The 18,154-nt window shown below is 56.2% G+C and overlaps 2 protein-coding genes across 2 annotated transcripts; both read left to right on the top strand.

Moving 5' to 3' along the window:
- Positions 1-3,444: 3,444 nt before the first annotated feature.
- On the top strand, positions 3,445-11,106 carry PRDM12 (PR/SET domain 12). Its single transcript, XM_086764122.1, has 5 exons — positions 3,445-3,655; positions 4,458-4,648; positions 5,638-5,793; positions 9,678-9,789; positions 10,724-11,106. Exons 1-5 carry the CDS (start codon positions 3,445-3,447, stop codon positions 11,104-11,106), a joined length of 1,053 nt encoding a protein of 350 aa, XP_086620248.1.
- Positions 11,107-13,499: 2,393 nt separating this feature from the next.
- On the top strand, positions 13,500-17,738 carry EXOSC2 (exosome component 2). Its single transcript, XM_086763812.1, has 9 exons — positions 13,500-13,666; positions 13,744-13,845; positions 13,987-14,032; positions 14,305-14,394; positions 14,731-14,796; positions 14,963-15,031; positions 15,591-15,767; positions 15,951-16,079; positions 16,956-17,738. The coding sequence occupies exons 1-9, from the start codon at positions 13,542-13,544 to the stop codon at positions 17,034-17,036; spliced, it is 885 nt and encodes a 294-aa protein (XP_086619938.1). The 5' UTR covers positions 13,500-13,541; the 3' UTR covers positions 17,037-17,738.
- Positions 17,739-18,154: the final 416 nt, after the last annotated feature.

Genomic DNA, 18,154 nt, shown 5'->3' with positions numbered 1-18,154 from the left:
AGGGGGATGCTCTTCCCTGCTAGGGACTTTCTTCTAGAGTTCAAACGAGAGGGGAGCTTTCAATCACCGCTAAAAATGTATTTCTCCCCATCGAACAATGGGCTCCTTTCTGCGCCCGGGGGGACTCGGCCGCGATCGCGTTTCTGCTGCCGGGAAGGAGAAAAAAACCCTCCTGGTTTAGGGCAGGAGAACTCAGCTCCGAAAAGAGCTCTTCCCCGCACCGGTTATTTCGCAGCTCCTCATCCCCTCTTACAGAAAAGAAAAAAAAAAAAAAAAAAAGATCGTCATGCCGAAGAAATAACAACGATTTCGCGGCTGCAGCCGTTCCCCCGCCGCGCACGGGAGCCGCCCGCAGATTTTTGGGGTAAAACCGGGCGGTTGCGGGGCTGGAGGAGCGAACAGCGCGGAGGCAGCGCCCGGGCTGGCTCCATCCCCGGCGCGTCCGGCCGCGGCGGCCCCAGAAGAGTTAAATTTTAAAGCAAATCAAATTCCCATTGGCCACTGTATATTATCTCAGCAGTCTTCATTTGATACCTCTTTAATACAGAAAGGAGCTTTTCAAGCCCCCTTTCTCTCTTTTCTCCCCGCCACTCTTTAAGAGCAATAAATGTTCAACCGCAATAACTATAAATCAATCTCCGCTCTGTTCAAATCCTATTCATGCGAAGGGCTGGAAGAGGGGAGAGAGCTCCCCCCTCCCCCCCGCCCCCCAAAAAGCAGCTGCTGGGCTCTAATCTCCTTTCTTGCACTGTCATTCACCCTCATTTTTCCTCCATCACCCCATCCCTGCAATCTTTTCTTGTTTTGCTTTTCTTTTCTCTCTTTGCTGCATTATGATCCCATGTCTCCCCTCATCAGACCCCAACCTTGTCCAGATCCTGACCATCCCCTTGTAGGCTGTGAAAGAAAAGAAGAGTCCATGGATGTCAAATTGGTCTCAAAAAGACCATGAAAGATTGATTTGCTCCACTTTTCTTCTGCCTGACATTATTTCTGAGGGTCCTGAATGGGAAACCAGAAAGTCTGGGACTGGAATAAAGATGTTCTCTCTGTAAGGGGGAGACGGGGGGGAAAAAAATGCCCATTTACTCCTGGCCCATCAACCCTGCAAAACAGAGCAAAAGAAAAGAGGACTGTGGCTATTCAAAGTCAGACCAATATGTACACCTCCCAACAATATGCCGATATACTGAGGGCTTCTCTATTAACACCCATGAATATTAAAGTGCTCACTAAACGCTCAGAAGGAACTTTGGGAATATACACATGAAAATACAAGCGGCATTGTGCGGGGCTCGGAACAATGGGGCGGCGATAATGGCCCTTCTCTATTAACAGCCATGAATATTAAACTTGTTTCCTCTTAAATGTTAAAAAGGAGGGATAGCTGCGATATTAAAAAAAAAAAAAAAAAGAGAGAGAGAGAAACGAGGAGGGGGGGACACACACGCACACCAAAGCACCTTCCTAGGACCGGGAAGAAGCTTTGGGAAATCGCTGGGGATATTTAAAACCACGTAGAAAATAGAAGGATTTATTTATTTTTTTTTTTCTCTACCTTTTTCCATCACCCACCCCGCAGCCGGGAGCGGGGCTGCAGCGCAACCCGCACGGGAGCCGCAGGTTTTTTAAGAGCATCTTTTTTTTCTTTTCCTCTTTTTCTTATTTTTTTTTTTTTTTAGCTCGTGATAACTTGAGGGTTGATGTGTTTCCCGAGGGGGAGAAAAGAATAATAATAATAATTAAAAAAAAAGCCTCGGCTGCAGGAGGCAGACGCGCGTGGTGACCGCTTTCCACCTGATGCGTTGTATTTCGCAAAGCTGAAATATCCACTCGCCACAGTGGCTACCGGCTCCGATAGCCAAACTCCGGAAGAAAAACCTAAATAAACTCATTTTAACGCGTGTTCAAACCCTAAACCGAACCCTGGCAGGTTATCGCCCTCCCCTTTCTGGGGCAGCGCTGCCTCTCTCCGGGCAAACGCCCTCAGAAACGGCAGTTTTGGGTTAATTCCCGACATTTGTGCCTCTTCTTGATTGGGTGAATAGAAGTAATTGCACCTGGGTTGTAACATCGTTTTCTCCAGGCGGCTCTGCCAAGGGGAAAAGCCGCGCTACAAAATCCCCACCCGAGAACTGGGGGGAGGGATCGGGGGGTCCGGCTGTGCCCAGTTTGGCCCCGGGGGGTTTCGGGGCGGGGGGGGCGGCAGAGCAGGGCTCGGAGCGCTGGGGGAATTTGGGGGCCCAGCCCCTGGTCCCTATGAAAATCAAAAGAACGAGGCTGAGGAGAGGGCTCTAAGCTCCGACACAGCGGGATTGGGTTTAAATCCAGGGAAAATTAACCCTTTGTTGAGCCGGAGAAGCTGCGGGCCCTGAGGGAGGGGAGCGTGGAATTTTGGGGGGGATCGCTCTGGTGGCACCTTCCCGGGGGTCGGGGGGAGCTGCGGGGGTCAGGGGCGTGGCGGGGGGGGTAGCGTGGGCACCGCGGCCGGCCGGGGAATGTTTTCGGGTGCGGGCATGGGGATGCAGGGGGTCCGGCCCTGGGGGGATGCTGCAGGGCACGGTTGCTGTTGCGGGCAGGTGGAGGGGGACCTGTGAGCACTATTCCCGGCCCTTCCCACCTTCCCCTGGGAAAAGCAATGGGCACGCGGATTCGGGGACCGGACCTGGATGCAAGCGGGGACAAGCCCCGGGGGCAGCCCCCTCCTCCGCTCTGTGCTTGGGGACCCTCCCTGGGATTTGGGGGGCAGCACCTGTTCCTCCTGGCTCTTCCCGGGGCCGCCGGTACCGACCCGCTGGTCTGGGGATGGAGGGAGGTCGGCACCCTCCGGGGGGGGGCTCCGGCCCGTTCCCCCGTGGCCACGGGACACAAATGACGCCGAGAAACGGGGGCTGGCGACCTCGGGGCCGCTAATTTCGTTGTAAAGCGCAATTGCCCCTAAAGCACCGCGTTTCATCCCCAAAACGAGCGCGGGGGCCAGGCGGGGAGCAGAGCCGGGTGGGACCTTGCCCGAGGGTGCACCCCGTCCGTGGGTCATGGGTGGGGGCTTTTCCACCAGTTTCGTTGCCTTTTTTTTTTTTTTTTCTTCCCACCGGGGGTGGGGGGTAGGGGTCCAGGTTTGGGTTTGCCTTTGCTTAGATCAGGGGGTGCGGGGGGCTCTGTATGTATGTATGTACGTATGTATATATGTGTGTGTGTGTGTGCGCGCCGTGTCCCTCCCTCCAGCCACCCCACCCCCGGGGAGGGGAGGGAAGGAGGGGAGAAAGAGGAGGGGAGGGGGGGGGCTCCGACGGCTCGCCTCGCTCCGGCAGCCCCAGTCTCTCCTCCAACGTCAGGCAGGTCATTAATAACCAATTAGGAGGGTCAATGAAGCTCATATATAGCCGGGCGGGAGCCGCCGAGCCGCACGGAGCCCGGGCCGCCCGCCGCCCCCTCGCCCCCGCCATGGGCTCGGTGCTGCCGGCCGAAGCCCTGGTGCTGAAGCCCGGGCTGAAACCCCCGGGGCTGTCCCTGGCCGAGGTGATCACCTCCGACATCCTCCACAGCTTCCTCTACGGCCGCTGGAGAAACGTCCTGGGCGAGCAGCTCTTCGAGGAGAAGAGCAGCCCCAAAACCGCCTTCACGGCCGAGGTCCTGGCTCAGTCCTTCTCCGGAGGTGAGTGGCTGCAACCCCCACCCCCCAAATCCTTTTAGATTCCCCCCCCTAGACCCCTCCATCCACCCCAGGACCGGTCCCCGATGCCCGACGTTGGGATGCGGTTCCCGCAGCCCTGCTCTCCCCAGGCGTGTAATAGCAGTTGACTGGGAAAAAAAGAAAAAAGGGGGAGAAAAAAAAAAAAAAGAGGGCTTTAAATTCATTTGGTTAACTTGGGCTTGACCTGAGAAAGTTCCCACTTAAACCGCGAGCTGGGGAGGGGGCCGGGGCTGCCCCGCATTCAGCCGCCCGGGACAATATCTATTCCCGGCTCCCTTTTCCCCCCCTCGCTCGGATTTCTGTTCCTCTCTTAATTTACCATGAAGGCTAATTCCATTTCCATTCACGATATGTCAACCATCTCATCTCCCCATTTTGTAAGAGGAATTCCTGGGCCCTTTTAAACAAGCCCTTGCGCCATTCAGGCACAATGTACCGCTACAGCATTCCTAAAGGACTAATGAATTTAGAATTAGCAATTTCTTTCTAGTTGAGTTTAATGAATGCAGATCACTTTAACAGCATGACAAATTGCTGGATGGGCCGAAATAGACACCATTTAACCTCTTTTCTCAGCCCCGCTCCCTCGCCCAGCCCGGGCTGCCTTTCCCAGGTATCTCCTCCTTGCGCCGCTTTGTAGGAGCCCGCTTGGGCGTTTCGAAGGCTCAAATCCAGAATTTGGGCTGGGGTCGGTGAGGGGTCCCCGTTGCACCCCGGTCCTTCCCCGGGGTCCCTTTTCTGAACCCTCTCCTCCTGCTCGCAGAGGTGCAGAAGTTGTCCAGCCTGGTGCTGCCGTCGGAAGTGATCATCGCCCAGAGCTCCATCCCCGGGGAAGGGCTCGGCATCTTTTCCAAGACCTGGATCAAGGCCGGCACCGAGATGGGACCGTTCACGGGCAGGGTCATCTCGCCGGAGCACGTGGACCTCTGCAAGAACAACAACCTCATGTGGGAGGTAACGACCCTGTCCCCATACCCCCAGTCCTCGCTGGCCCGGGGAGAGGCAGGGGCAAGGGGACGAGGTTTTGTCCTGTGCGTGTCTGCCGTCAGGCACCCTCCCCGTGCCTCAGTTTCCCCCTTCTTGCAAAGATCTGGCTTCCTCCAGGGCAGGTGGGTTTAGGAGACCCTTGGGGCAAGAGAAGCCCTTGAGGAGCCCCAAAATGCTGTTGTCTGTGTCCCCCGCAGTGGGATCACGCCCTGCCTTTCCCTTTCTTGTTGTGGTGATACAACACTGCGCACGATGGGCAAAACCACAGCTACCCTGTCCCTGCTGTGTCCCAGCCCCGCTGCGGTTAACCCCGAGTGAAGCCGTGGGGTTTGGGGGGATCTGAGTCGCCAGGGCATCACACTTGCCTAGTAGAGGGGATTTTCCTCTTCTTTTTTTTTTTTTTTTTTTTTTCTAGGTTTTTTGTTTTTGTTTTTTGTTGTTGTTTCACTGAGCATCAGACTTGCACTTTAAAATTTTTATTATAATTTTATGCTTAATAGAAACTTGCTTCACCTTCACCTTGCGAAGCAGCACCCCGCGAGGGCCAGGTCTGGCAGGCACCTTCCTCCTGCGCCCAGGGACGGCCCCGCTCCTGTGGCAGCTGCAGGGTGCTGAGCAGCTCCTTCAGGGCTGAGCTGCTGGTGGGAGGGGGGGCCGAGGCAGGGAGCTGGGTTTACCTGGGTGGGCACGGGCCAGTGTCTGCCCAGCGAGAGCAGGGCGTCCTTCCTCAGCCCCGCTGCGGATGCGCGGTCCAGTGCCATGAGTAGGATGGGTCTGGGCGTATCCTGGCAGCCTGCAGGCGCTCAGCCCCAGGGCTGTGCTGGCCTTGAGCTTGTCGCCAGGCAGGGACTTCATCCCAGAGCATCTCCTGCCACCGCAATCCCCAGCGCAGGAGGCGGAAGGGTTCAGTCCATCGTGGGCAGTGTCACTACCAACCTCTCTCTTCCTCCTCCCAGGTCTTCAACGAAGACGGCACGGTGCGGTACTTCATCGACGCCAGCCAGGAGGACCACCGCAGCTGGATGACCTACATCAAATGCGCGCGGAACGAGCAGGAGCAGAACCTGGAGGTGGTGCAGATCGGGAACAGCATCTTCTACAAGGCCATTGAGGTGAGCGGGGCTGGGCAGCCACAGGAGGGGAGCGGGGTGCTGGGACCCCTCCACCCCACAGACCCTCCCTTGTTCTTTAGGGCGTCTGTGGGAGCATGGGGTGGCTTTGCCGTCCCTGGAACCCAGATCCCCTGGGAAAGGCCGTTGCAAGGGGTTCAGGGAGGCCCCAGGGAGCAGAGAGCAGCCTCTCCCCTCTCCGTCCCCTTTTGGTTGATTCATGGGGTGACCCGTGCTGGGCAGAGGGAGAGCAAACGCTGCCCGAGCTTGTTTTGGGGTGTGGAGCATGACAAGAGCTGCGATCCTGGCCCAGCTGGGGCTCTGGGCAGGAGCAGGGTTTTGATGCTGTCTCAAAAAATGGGATTTTGTGCAGAACTTGCTTCTCTGTAGCAAGGGGAAATTTGGGTTTTTTTGTAAAAACCTAGGTGCCAAGTGCAGGCTTGCGCCTGGCTCTGCAAACCCGGGGGTCACAAGCAGCTCTGGCTGGAGGATGGGGGCTGCGGGAGCCGCAGAGCGGGCAGGGTGCGGCGCTGGCACAGCCGTGCCTGGAGCTGCGGGAAAGGGACTCATCCTGCCCATCTCATACGCATCCTCCCGTCCAAAGTGCTGGGGGTGCTGGCCCAGCGGGGGAGCAGGGGCAGGCGCTGGGTCCCAGGGATGTCCCGTGGCCCAGGCTGTCGTGCTGTGGGGTGAAGGCTGGAGGCACCCACCACACTCAGCTGGAGACGCTGGGGTGGAGGCGGGTGTCCGGCTCCCTGGCCGATGCTACGCACGTACGAGTCGCGCAGTGGCGTGGCGGTGGGGACCAGCCCTGCCTGCGTGCAGTGTCCCCGTCACCCAGTGCTGCTGCAGGGGGAGGAAGGTGGCAGCTTGGGGAGGTGTCAGTGTGCACCCGCTTCTGCTTAGAGTACCGAGAGGGGACATCTCCCACCCCACCCAGACCAGCACTGTGGGACTGTCCCTCTCCAGTATTGGGTCCAGCGTTCCGCACTGCTCCCCCCGGGAGGGGGTCTCTGCTGGGAAAGGGCACCAGTGGGCACCAGTGCTGGGGGTGAGGGCAGCTCCCCGTATCCGTCTGGGCTCCTGCGCTGCCTTACAGAGGAGCAGACACCCCGTGGTGCAGGGCCACAGCCCCGTCCTGCACTGAGCCAGCATCGGGGCTGGATTTGGGATCGCCGCAGTGGGATGGGAAAGGCGAGTGGGCGCATAGGAAGAGAACGGGTATTTTCTTTGGCTCTGAGAGAGTCCCGGGTACCTCCTCAGGGCCCTGCAGCTGCAGCTTTCCCCATGCAGCTCTGCAAGAGCCCCGTGCGCTCCCGTGCTGCTCTCCCCATCCTGCGCACGCCTGCACAGGCCTCAGCTGTACCCGGTTTTCAGACCCGATGCTCTTGTGGGCAGCTGTACCTGTTGTGATGGCAGCTTAATCGCTTTTTAGTACTGTTCTTAAATTATGCCAAGCAGTAAAATAACGCCAGGTAGCCACGGCGTAGTTAGGAACGCAGCCATGTGCGCGTGGACGGCGGGGTGGGTGAGCGTGAGTTTAATTCCCTCAGCAGAAGCAGCGAAGTTGAGATGTTGAGAGCGCTGAACCCCAAGGGATGGAGAGGTGAATGTGGGGACGAGGGGTGCCCGCTGTCACGCTACGGCAGGTGCCCGGCGATGCTCCTGCTGCTGCTGGGTTGGCAGGGTCCCTCTGTGCCGGGAGGAGCAGAAGGGGCCGGGGCTTCCGTTTGGGACCGTGAGGAAGGGGAGCGTGGAGCTGGGTGACAAGTGGGCACGACAGATCAAGGATCTCTTGTGGGGTCCCCGTTCCCACCCGTGGAACACGCCTGCGGGCACGCCTGCACGCACACAGTCTGAAACCCGTCGCTTGTTTGGGTTTGTGCACCCAACAAGAAACGGAAAAGCAAGAGAGGATTTTCCTGTTGTGGTTCTCTCTCTGCTCGTTGATCCCCCGGTGTGGTGTCACGGGCACACAAACACAGCACCTCGGACCTGAGCGAGCTCCCCGCTTGTTACCCACTGCGCCTCCCTCACCACAAACCCTGGCCCGAGCGCGCAGCGTCAGCCCGAGAGCAGCCGGAATGGCTCAGCCGCGGGCAGGACGCACAAACGCCGACCTGATCTTGGGAGTGCCCTCTCCCAGCAGCACGCGCGTCCGTGCACGGCCACTGTCACCCTGCGTCCCGTCCCCGGCTGGCACCGTTAGCTGCCCGGGTCCAGTTGCTCTGTGCCATGACTCCAACTCTTAGGATGCCTTTCTCACCTACCCACCATAAAATCAGATTTTTGGGATGCTTTTTCCACCTTTTGCCTTCAATATTTTCACGTGTTTTGCCCGTTCCTGCCCTTATCTGCTCGTTTGTTTTTCCCGTCCTCTTCCTCAGCAATTCCAAGTTGCCGCTGCTGGAAAATAAAGCGAGGGCAGCAAGTTTTGGCCTTCGATCTGAAGGCCACGGGCTTTCTGGGGGGCAATTTAAGTTGCTTTGGGGTGTATGCCCATGGGTGCTCCCCCGCTGCTGGCATACATGTGCCAGCAGAATACAAACACGCATGCACACGCATCTGCACACAGGCAATGTGTTTTATCTTTTTGGCGATATTTTATTCTATTCACTTGTATTAAAAATAACTCCGTTTCCGTTAAGAGAAAATGACACCAAGAGACAGCACCAATTTGGGATGCGAAATGAAATCGGCTTCCCCTGCCTCCCAAATTCCTCCTTTGCAGCCCCAGTGAGGTCTTTACGCAAACGGGCACTTAAACATACGAAGTCAAATTCCCACTGCTTTTGGGGGCTTAAAATTAGGCAGCTTTTCAGCACTTGGGTGATCTAGCCCATGATCTGCGTTTCATGCCGATGATGTTTTTCTTGGACTACCCTGTGCGTGGAAGCCATCCTCTGAAACAGGGCCTTTCCCATTTCTAAATTAGGCTCTTAACATTAGGGACTCACAAAGGAAAATCTACCTATTTTTTTGCAAAAGTGATCTTGTTATTAGTGCTGCCTGAACCGGTGTGAGAGCATCCGTCTCCCCAGCCACGGCTGCTGTGCGCGGGGAGGCTCGAGCGGCGTTTCCCGGCAGCCCTCTCCGCCTGCGCCGGCGGTGTGCGAGTGTAACGGGAACAGGGGATGGAGAAACGCCATCGTTTCAGAGGAAAGGGCAGCATGGGTGGTGCAAAGCCCTTCCCTGCCCCGTAGATCTCTGTGGGCTGTTGCAGGTACCGCAGCGTCGGTCTGGGATGCAGGCGGCATCTGGCACCCGAGCTCTCCCATCCCCGGGCTGAGGAGCCCTTCGCTGGTGCACCCGCATCTCCGCCTGCTAAAACAAGCCCCAGCGGGGTCGGGTGGGAGATGCTGCCTGTGCCCCACAGCAGGAGGGTGCTGATGGCTCCGTCCAGAGCCGAAATGTTCCACAGGAGCACCAAGCTGGGGCTCCGTGTCGCGGCTCCCTGCTTTGGTCTCTGTCACTTGTACCTGGCTGCAGTTCCTGGGCCCACAAATAGCTCAGTCCTCTGCGTCTCTGTGTGCCATGTCCTCGTCTCCCTGAGCTGCAGGGACCTCTGTGTCCTTCATTCCAAAGACCCCAGCTCCGTCTGCGTGCTCTGTAGCTCTTATTTGCCCATCAGGTTGTTTGTGGCCCAGCCGGGGGGACATCCCGTTGCAGGTTTGTGCCGGCAGTGGATGGTGCTGAGCCGTGCTATCACCTCCAGTGCTGCAGCCTGGGCCGTGCCGCGTCTGCCCAGAGGGTGCAGGTCCCAGATGGCAGCAGGGTCTCACAGGAGCTGGGATATGGCCAGTGTGGGTCCGAAGCGACCAGTCAAGGATGCACGGTGAGCCGTCCATCGCCCCTCTCGACACCCCCGTCTTTATCTCTCTCTCTAGATGATTCCTCCGGACCAAGAGCTGCTGGTCTGGTACGGAAACTCCCACAACACATTCCTGGGCATCCCGGGTGTGCCGGGGCTGGAAGAGGAGCAGAAGAAGAACAAACATGGTAGGTAACATCGGAAATAGCCACGGGTGCAGCATCCCTGTCCGTTCTGCGTTCACCCTGCCCCAGCTCTGAGCCCATGGGGTGGGCATGGGGCAGGGACAACCCAGGGGATGTGTCAGACCCTCCACCTCTCGTGACAAACACAGAGTGGGGTTGCCTCCGGGCCAGTTTGCCCACGGCTATTGCTGGTGTGGTGGCCAGGAGCCACTGCCCGACCCCACTGGGCAGGGAGGAGGAGGGCAGGAGTGCGAGCGGGAGGAAGGCAGCCCCAGCGCCCTGCGAAACGCCGAGTGGATGCAGGTGCCTACAGCCCCACTCTGCATTTAAGAGATCTTTCCCCAGTCGCCATCGCAGGAGGCTTTTCTCTCCCCAGGCTTTTTGCTCTCTGCTTGTCTTGGCTCCCCGAGGCGCTCCTCTGCGGGCCGGCAGCAGAGCTCTTGGGCACTTTTTGGGGATGTTGTGTTCAGAGCCAGAGCCCATCTGTGCTCCCCAGCCCCACTCCCCGCTCCGAGAGAGCCGGGTCGGAGCCCAGCAGAGCACGGGGAGAAGCTGGGAGCCGCACAGGGAGGGCTGGGACTCGGATGCTGGGCAGTGCGGCTGCAGGCTGGGGGCTCCTGTGCTCGCCCCCTCCAGCTCTGCCTGCAGCCCAGGGAGGGAAAAAGTTTTTTGTGTCCATCTACAGCGGAGACAGGTCAGCTTGAGCACTCCCCATCACCTCAATTTGGGTGAGCCTCTTCCCAACTCTGGCCCCATCCCAAAGTCTGAAGTGTCAGCCTGCGACCCCGCTCTGCCCGGGGTGGGTGTCTGTACGCACGGGCATCCGCAGCGAGGGGGCATGGGGTGGTTATTTAGGGCAGTCAGCACGCTGGGGGCTCAGGGAGGGGTCAGCTGCTGTGCCGGCGGGCAGCACCTGACCGTCCCCTGTTGTTCCCAGAGGATTTCCACGCAGTGGAGACGGGGGCCAGCACGACGGGGCGCATGCGCTGCGTCATCTGCCACCGCGGCTTCAACTCCCGCAGCAACCTGCGCTCCCACATGCGCATCCACACCCTGGACAAGCCCTTCGTGTGCCGCTTCTGCAACCGTCGCTTCAGCCAGTCCTCTACCCTCCGCAACCACGTCCGCTTGCACACCGGCGAGCGGCCCTACAAGTGCCAGGTTTGCCAAAGTGCCTACTCCCAGCTCGCCGGGCTGCGGGCACACCAGAAAAGCGCCCGCCATCGGCCCCCCAACACCTCGCTGCAGGCTCACTCGCCGGCCCTGCCCGTGCCCCATCCCACCTCCCTGGCCCACCACATCCCCACCATGGTGCTGTGAAGCCTCGGCGCGGCAGCGGGTTTTCGGACAGCAAAGACTGGTGCTGAGACGTGCAACGGACCTGGGGGTATTGGCCCTTGGCAGAGCTGGGGGGCAGAGGCAGGGCTGCTTTGTGTGTTGAAGCGGGGGTGCTGGTTTATTTTTGGAGCGTTGGCGTTTGCAGGGGGTTTGGCAGCTCGTTAGGTGAGTGAGGGGACCGCACCGTGCAGGATCCTCCCCGGGGAGATGCGGTGTAGGGTGGGCTGCCGGTCCCTGGGGTTGGCAGGGGGAGAGGGGTGAAGGGACACAGCGGGACGTCCCGCATGGATCTGCCAGTGCACTGGGGGAGGGCTGGGGCAGCCTAAAAGCTGGGCCTGGATGAGTCATGCCTTGGTTTTATGGATAATTTGAAGGAAAGAAAAATTGCTCTTATCCCTCCTCCTCTGGTCCAGTGAGTGTCCAGCAGAGACATGCGCACCGTCGAAAGGCTGGCACAGCCCTGCTGCGGCCACCCCGCCCACGCCCACTTACCCCAGGGGCAGCACTGGCTCTTTCCAAGGGAGACATTTCCCTCTTCGGGAGCCCTGGTTTAGCAAACAGTCGCATTCCCGCCCCCCCCAAATGCCCTTGCCTGCCCTTCTCCAGCCTGAGCCGTGCGTTGGGGTTTGCTCGATGCCTCTACGCGATGCCGTGGGCAGAGTGGACAGGCCATGTGCCACAGGGACACCTCCAACACCATGCCGGCTCGGAATGCGCATCCACCGGCAGGTTTTGCAGGGGACCCGTGCCCTGCTGGGCTGTGCCTGCTCCAGCCCTGAGAGCACCGATCCTCATTGCTCCCCACCGCTCCTCATCGCTCCCCGCAGCCGTGAGGGAACATTTCAGCTGTTATTTCTGCTGCCCTCTGAGGACAGAGAAAACCCTGGGCCAGCTCTGTCCACACGGACAACTCTAAGCGCCCTCTGGAGTCCTGCCACACAGAGAGGAGGGCTGTGTATCATAAAGCTTAAAATAAGGTATTCTAATATTAATTATAAGTCTAAGATGTATAAAATTCTCACAAACTGTGTTTTACTTCCAGAAAAAGAAACAAACTGTCACTTTAACTTTGTAAATATTTATGTAAACATTATTTACAAAACTTTGATATTATATATTATTTGATTGTATATGTACACAGTGTAAATACATTTGTACCTCTCTCTTGTATTCTAAATAAAAATTACTCGGAACATTTATCATTTAGAAGATGGATAGAATGGAGAGCTTTATTTCGCCATGTGCTGGTGGAAGGATGGAAGGATGTAGGGGTTGGGAAGAGTGAAGGTTATAACTAGCATAGTAACAGGGGAATAAAGAGATGTAGCATTGTCTGTCAGAGCAAACAGTGCAGCTGGGAAGAGGAAGGATCAGCTTTGGGAAAAACAAGTCCTTTTGCAGGTCTGAAGGAGGGGTGATATTATTCAGCCTGGTACCTCTCTGTCTCCACGTGGACAGTCTCTACTTGAAGCGACAGCTGTTGACATCCGTTGGTGTCTCCCATGAAATAACGGCCATATTTCAGCTGCGACACGCTACAGGTGCAAGTATTGCTTGAAAGAATAATGTTTGATTTCAGTCCTGAGGAAGCGAAGCATTTGCTGAAGGTCATGGCTGGCTTTTTCCTCGGTATTTCCTCAGCAGCTCTGAGAGTCTAACTGGAGTTTGAATTACATGAGTAAAACTTCCACGCAAACGTATTGTTTACTGTCGGAACAGCTTTGCCAGGGGAAGGGGGTAGATTCCTCGTCCCTCGGGGATGTCCGAGCCAGGCCTGAGCGCCGTCCCGGCGTACACGTCCCCGCGGTCCCCAGCGCTGGGCTGGCCGCAGCGACCACGGCCTGGAATCCCCCGGCCAGCCCAATGCCCCATCGCGCCCTCCGGCCTCCCCGTGCTTCACTGGAGGGGGTTTGGGCTCAGCCCTGGGAGCCCGCCTTTCACCTCAGAAGAGGATTATTTTCAGGGCACGGCGGGGAACAGCCTGCGTGGGGGACCCTCCCTGGAATTTGAGGGGCTGCTTCCCTCCAGGGCAAACCGTCGTGCTGGGGTGACCCCCCTCCCAAAATCGGGAGCTAGGGCTGCGGGCGCAGGGAGAGGCCCGTGGGGGCCTGGTGTGGCGGGAGAGGGACCGCCTTCCCCGCTCAGCCCCACAGCCTGCCCGGCGTGGGCTGAGCCACCCTGCCCGCACTAAACATGGCCTCTCTCTCCCTTTGGTTCCCAAAGCAGTGAAGCCCACTATGCCCTTTCCTGCCAGGAACCAAAATGGCCGCCCAGGAGCCTCAACGTCATCCCACCACTGCCGCCCTCATTCAAGACGGCGGCGGCCGCGCCTCAGACGCCCCCTTGCCAGCAGCCAACATGGCGGGCGGAAGGCGCGTGTGGACGGGCTCGCCGACGCCGCGCCGCCCGCCCGCAAGATGGCGGCGATCAGCATGCGGCTGCCGGTGGCTCGCAAAACGGTGGTGCCGAGCCCTCCCCGGGGCGGCGAGAAGCACCTGGTGGCGCCGGGGGACACGATCACCACGGACACGGGCTACATGAGGTGGGGGCAGCGGCGGAGGGGAGGCGGCGGGGGCCGGCCGGCTTCGGGCTCTCCTCAGGCGGCCGCTCTCTCCGCAGGGGCCACGGCACCTACGTGGAGGACGAGAAGCTCATCGCCTCGGTGGCCGGCGTCGTGGAGAGGGTGAACAAGCTGGTGTGCGTCCAAGCACTGAAGACCAGGTGAGCGCGGCCGTTGCCTTCGTGCAGGGAGCGCGAAGCCCAGTATCTGTGCCACGGGTCCGGCCGCTGGCTGGGCCTTTTTTTGGTTTTTTTTTGGGAAGGACGAAGCGTTTGACGGGCTGCTCTCTGCCCTGCTCGCAGGTACAACGGCGAAGTCGGCGACATTGTGGTCGGCAGAATCACAGAGGTAAAGCTCGGGATTCCTGACGCACCGTGGAGGAGGAGGGTGGCCCCTTGGCGTGTGTCAGTCCCACCCGGAGCGCTTTGGACGTTCCTAAAAGCTCATTAGTGTCTGTGCACAGGGAGCGCGTGGGTTTTAAACAAGATGAGGCTGGAAATGGGGCAGCAGAGCGCTCTTGTTCTGCATGCTGGTCAGGCTGCAGGAGCTCCTGCTCCTCTGAAGAGCTTCTGTTCATTTTTTGAGTATATATCAACAGATTGTTTTTTCTTCTTCTCCAGGTTCAGCAGAAGCGATGGAAAGTGGAAACGAATTCCAGGCTAGATTCAGTCCTGCTGCTGTCATCTATGAATTTACCTGGTGGGGAACTGGTGAGTGTATGGGTGTAGTCCACGCTGAGCAGTGCCAGAGCCCTGTCGTCTTCTGCTTTGTGGCAGAGGTGAGGCACTGGGAAGCTCTGGAGCCCTTCCCACAGCACAAGGGTAGTGTTGGGTTTTGTAGGTGGGTGGTGCTCTGATATCTTTAACTCTCAGTGTTATTTGGACATAAACACATCAGTGACTAAATATGTGCTGGTCTGTTTGATTTTTATTTGGTAACAAGACTGTGTTTTGCATGGCATCCTAAGGTCCTCCCACGATGTGGGTATTAACTGATGTTTTCTCATTCTGAGCTACACGTAACTTTTCTTGTGTTGTGCGTCTCAGAGAAGGAGATCGGCAGAAGACGAGCTTGCGATGAGGGACTATCTGCAGGAAGGAGACCTCATCAGTGTATCCTTCCACTGCTTGCACTCAGACAGAAGAGCCGAGGGGCATGAGGAGAGCAGCCAGACCTCGGCTAGCCTGGCTGGTACTGGGAGCTCTGCCAGGGACAGCCAGCGGCTGTTGGCACTTGAGGGGACATTAGGGACCTTGTTTCCTTAAGCGGCACTGACAGGCAGAGGTTCAGTCTGTATTTTCGGATGGGGCTTTATCACTGCACACCCGGAGTCTGAAATATGGCAAGGTAAGTTGTTCAAAAGCACTTGGTCTTGGCCTAATTCTGCTCCAGTTACTTGTAAAAGGCCTTTTGGAGGGATTTTAAAGAAGAAAGCTCTGGAGTAGAGCAGGATGTTGTAATAACCCATTCCTGTAGGTTAGGAAGAGTCTTAGCTCCTATGTGGGAGCATTGAGCAGCATTTCCCCAAAGCAGAGGGAGTGCCCATGAGTTGCCCTTTGAGCTGCTGCACTCCCTGTCCAAAATTATAGCCTGTGAGTTCCATTTCCCCCAGTAGCCGTTTGGGAATTAAACCCTGGGGAGAAAAATCTTCTGACTCAAACTTCATCACCCCTCTTCTGCAGGCCATTGCCCCTGTGCTTGTTTTTCTCTCCAGGGCTCTGTTTTAGGCTTTATGCAGTTGGCATTTGTGTCTGGTTTTGTGCATTGAAGTAAGCCAAGGGGCCGTTGGAGCCGAGGTGTTAAAATTGACTGGTTCTTAGACCAGGAGTCGAGTGCGTGTCGGTGGCTTGATGTTACCTATAGTGGCTCATGTCTCTCATGCTGAGTCTCACGGTCTCCTCTTCAGCTTGGCCAGGGTGTGCTTGTTCAGGTCTCGCCTTCCTTTGTGAAACGGCAGAAGACTCATTTCCACAACTTGCCCTGTGGTGCATCTGTGATCCTCGGCAACAATGGTTTCATCTGGATCTACCCAACTCCAGAGCAGAAAGAGGAAGAGGCAGGGGGCTTCACCACCAACTTGGAGGTGAGGATTCAGGGAAGATGAACCGTCTCCTGCCAACGATGTTTTGTTAGTCTAACGTAGGCAGAAGCACATGAATAACCTGAAACTTTCAAGATTTGCTATGAGGTTCATGGCAAAGCTTTTTTATAGTAGGCTTGTAGTATTTCCCTGTGTGTTCATCTATTTTCCTCTGTCCTTCCTCAGCCAGTTCCATTGTCTGACCGGGAGGTGATCTCACGGCTCCGAAACTGCATTGTGGCTCTGGTTACTCAGAAGCTGATGCTCTTTGACACCAGCATCCTGTATTGCTATGAAGCATCTCTTCCTCATCAGGTACAGAAACCAGTGTTGTTTACTTTATTCCAAACTGTGGGGAGGGAATGGGAAGGCCACATCGGTTGCTGCTGAAGTCAGTAAGTTAGATGGTGGGGCTGCCTTTCGGCTTTCCAAAGCATCCTGTAGTAAGTGACAACGTGAACTTACCCTGTTCTGCGTAACATCAATTGCTTTGCACGTTTTCAGGGATAGTTTGAAGGGTTCTGCTTCTGGCAAAGTCAAACTATTCCTATAGAGAAATAGTTCCATTTTTTGATAGAGGTGTATCCCTTGCTGGGATTATGGACCCTCTGTGATCCCTGTGAAAACTGTTAAATTTGGGATTGTGTGAGGGCACAGTGCACCTGAAGAACAAATGAAAAAGCAAGTGTCGTGTATTGTACAGAGACCAGTCTCCTGTTTGTATCCATATCCCGCACTGCTGGAAGGCTCTCTCGGTTTGACCTCTTGCTGTACAGCTTTTCTCTGTGATTTCTGCCAGCACAATCACTGGGAATTCTCTTCTCGTAAACGGATAAGATCTGAATTGTCTTCTGCGTTCATTCACAGTGGCCGCCTACTTGGCTAGATGGGATGTTCTTTTGAACTATACTTCTGTTTAAGTCATCTGTCCCCTTCCCAAATACTGGTGTGTGTCCTTCAGGAGAGATTAAGAGTTGTCAGTAGCATCTCCTTTGATTTCTTACGGTCTCTGTAAGAATTGCGAACTTTGTCAAAGTTGATTTTGCCTTAGACCCTCTGGCATGATGGTCTTGTTTGGCCACAACCCTCTAACCTCACTTGCTGCTCATTGCTGTGTGCCAGGGACCACACAGAGTGTGCAATAGCAGTAGTTGCTTTTTGGTGCCATTGTTCCTCTTCTTTCCACTCCAGATCAAGGACATTCTCAAACCAGAGGTGATGGAGGAGATCGTTCTGGAAACCCGACAGAGGTTGCTGGATCTGGAGGGATAGGGCACATGGACAGAAGCAGTCATGGCAGCTTTTGATTCTCAGTATTTTTTCTTTAGTGCGCTCAACATTCATTCCACACTTCAGAAACCACCCAAATTCCTCACTTTAACTCCCAGGATACCTCGTGAGCCCTTTTAATACAGTAGTACTAAATAGTACTTAAGTATGGTAGCTTTTTAGTGCAGCAGCCTGAAAAATTGCATCTGACCTTTATGAAGATGCAGATGCAACTGGGACATATCTCATAGCACTTGTTGCTGTGTTTAGTGCCCTTGAACTTTGTGCAGAATGATAAAGAGGAAGGGATGTCTTTTGTGATGTTTCTCTCTCCCCAAAGGCTTTCTAAATGGTTTTGATTTTCCTTTGCTGTGATATAGATTTGCCAGTCTGTCCTCTGACTGAGAGCTCTTGTTTTTCTATTTAAGACTGCAGATCACAGGTGCAGGAGTATCCAGACCCTTGCTAACCACATTTTCCGTCTGGCTGCCCATGGCTTCTGTGTCTCAAGGGTATGAGGTTGGATGTGGCATGATGTGTCTGTCCACATGAGCCAGGAGCCATGGGCGAGCCGTGCTTTTTCAGTCTGTGCATCGTGCTGGTCCCTTTTTTATGCCGGATGTGGTGACCTCCTCCTCTGAGGAGACTCCAGTACTGTTTTCTATTAAATATTTTACATTTCAATAAATGTTTTGAAGCACATTAGTCATTCAGGAGTGTGTGCATTAGCTTGTCTTTCTCCAGAATGAATTGGGTCTAGCTTGAGAGCTATGGTTGGCTCAAGTGTCCTCAGAATGGTCGCAGTGTCCTGTCATCTCCTCTTCACCTGTTGCTCCTCATCCCATTCAAGCAGGACTTGACCTTCCTCTTCAGCGTATCTTCTGTGCAGAGTTCTTCTGTCAGTAGATTGCCTGGCATTGTTCACAGCGGCTCTCTCGGCATAGGTTCCCTGCAGGATCCTGTGGAGAGGTGAGTCACGCAGCAGCTGTGTCTGAGGGACGCCCAGTATGACACCGGTGAAGATCCTCAGGCCAGTGGTTAGAGGTGGCCGTGCTGGGCCAGACGTTGGCAGTCAGTCACTGGTCCTCTCTGTACTGCATGGATGTGATGCTTTCCTTAGA

The sequence above is a fragment of the Chlamydotis macqueenii genome, chromosome 20 (genome assembly GCF_036417535.1).
Source record: "Chlamydotis macqueenii isolate bChlMac1 chromosome 20, bChlMac1.mat, whole genome shotgun sequence".
Lineage (NCBI taxonomy): Eukaryota > Metazoa > Chordata > Aves > Otidiformes > Otididae > Chlamydotis > Chlamydotis macqueenii.
The sequence above is the reverse complement of the archived record's forward strand: the minus strand, read 5'-3'. Positions and strand labels throughout refer to the sequence as shown.

Excerpts from the sequence above, each read along its gene's own strand:
- EXOSC2 (XM_086763812.1), top strand. The coding sequence starts at position 13,542 with ATGGCGGCGATCAGCATGCGGCTGCCGGTGGCTCGCAAAACGGTGGTG. Across the intron at positions 14,395-14,730 it reads ATTTACCTGGTGGGGAACTG|AGAAGGAGATCGGCAGAAGA; the intron begins GTGAGTGTATGG and ends TGTGCGTCTCAG. Across the intron at positions 16,080-16,955 it reads AAGCATCTCTTCCTCATCAG|ATCAAGGACATTCTCAAACC; the intron begins GTACAGAAACCA and ends TTTCCACTCCAG.
- PRDM12 (XM_086764122.1), top strand. The coding sequence starts at position 3,445 with ATGGGCTCGGTGCTGCCGGCCGAAGCCCTGGTGCTGAAGCCCGGGCTG. Across the intron at positions 4,649-5,637 it reads ACAACAACCTCATGTGGGAG|GTCTTCAACGAAGACGGCAC; the intron begins GTAACGACCCTG and ends TCCTCCTCCCAG. Across the intron at positions 5,794-9,677 it reads TCTTCTACAAGGCCATTGAG|ATGATTCCTCCGGACCAAGA; the intron begins GTGAGCGGGGCT and ends CTCTCTCTCTAG.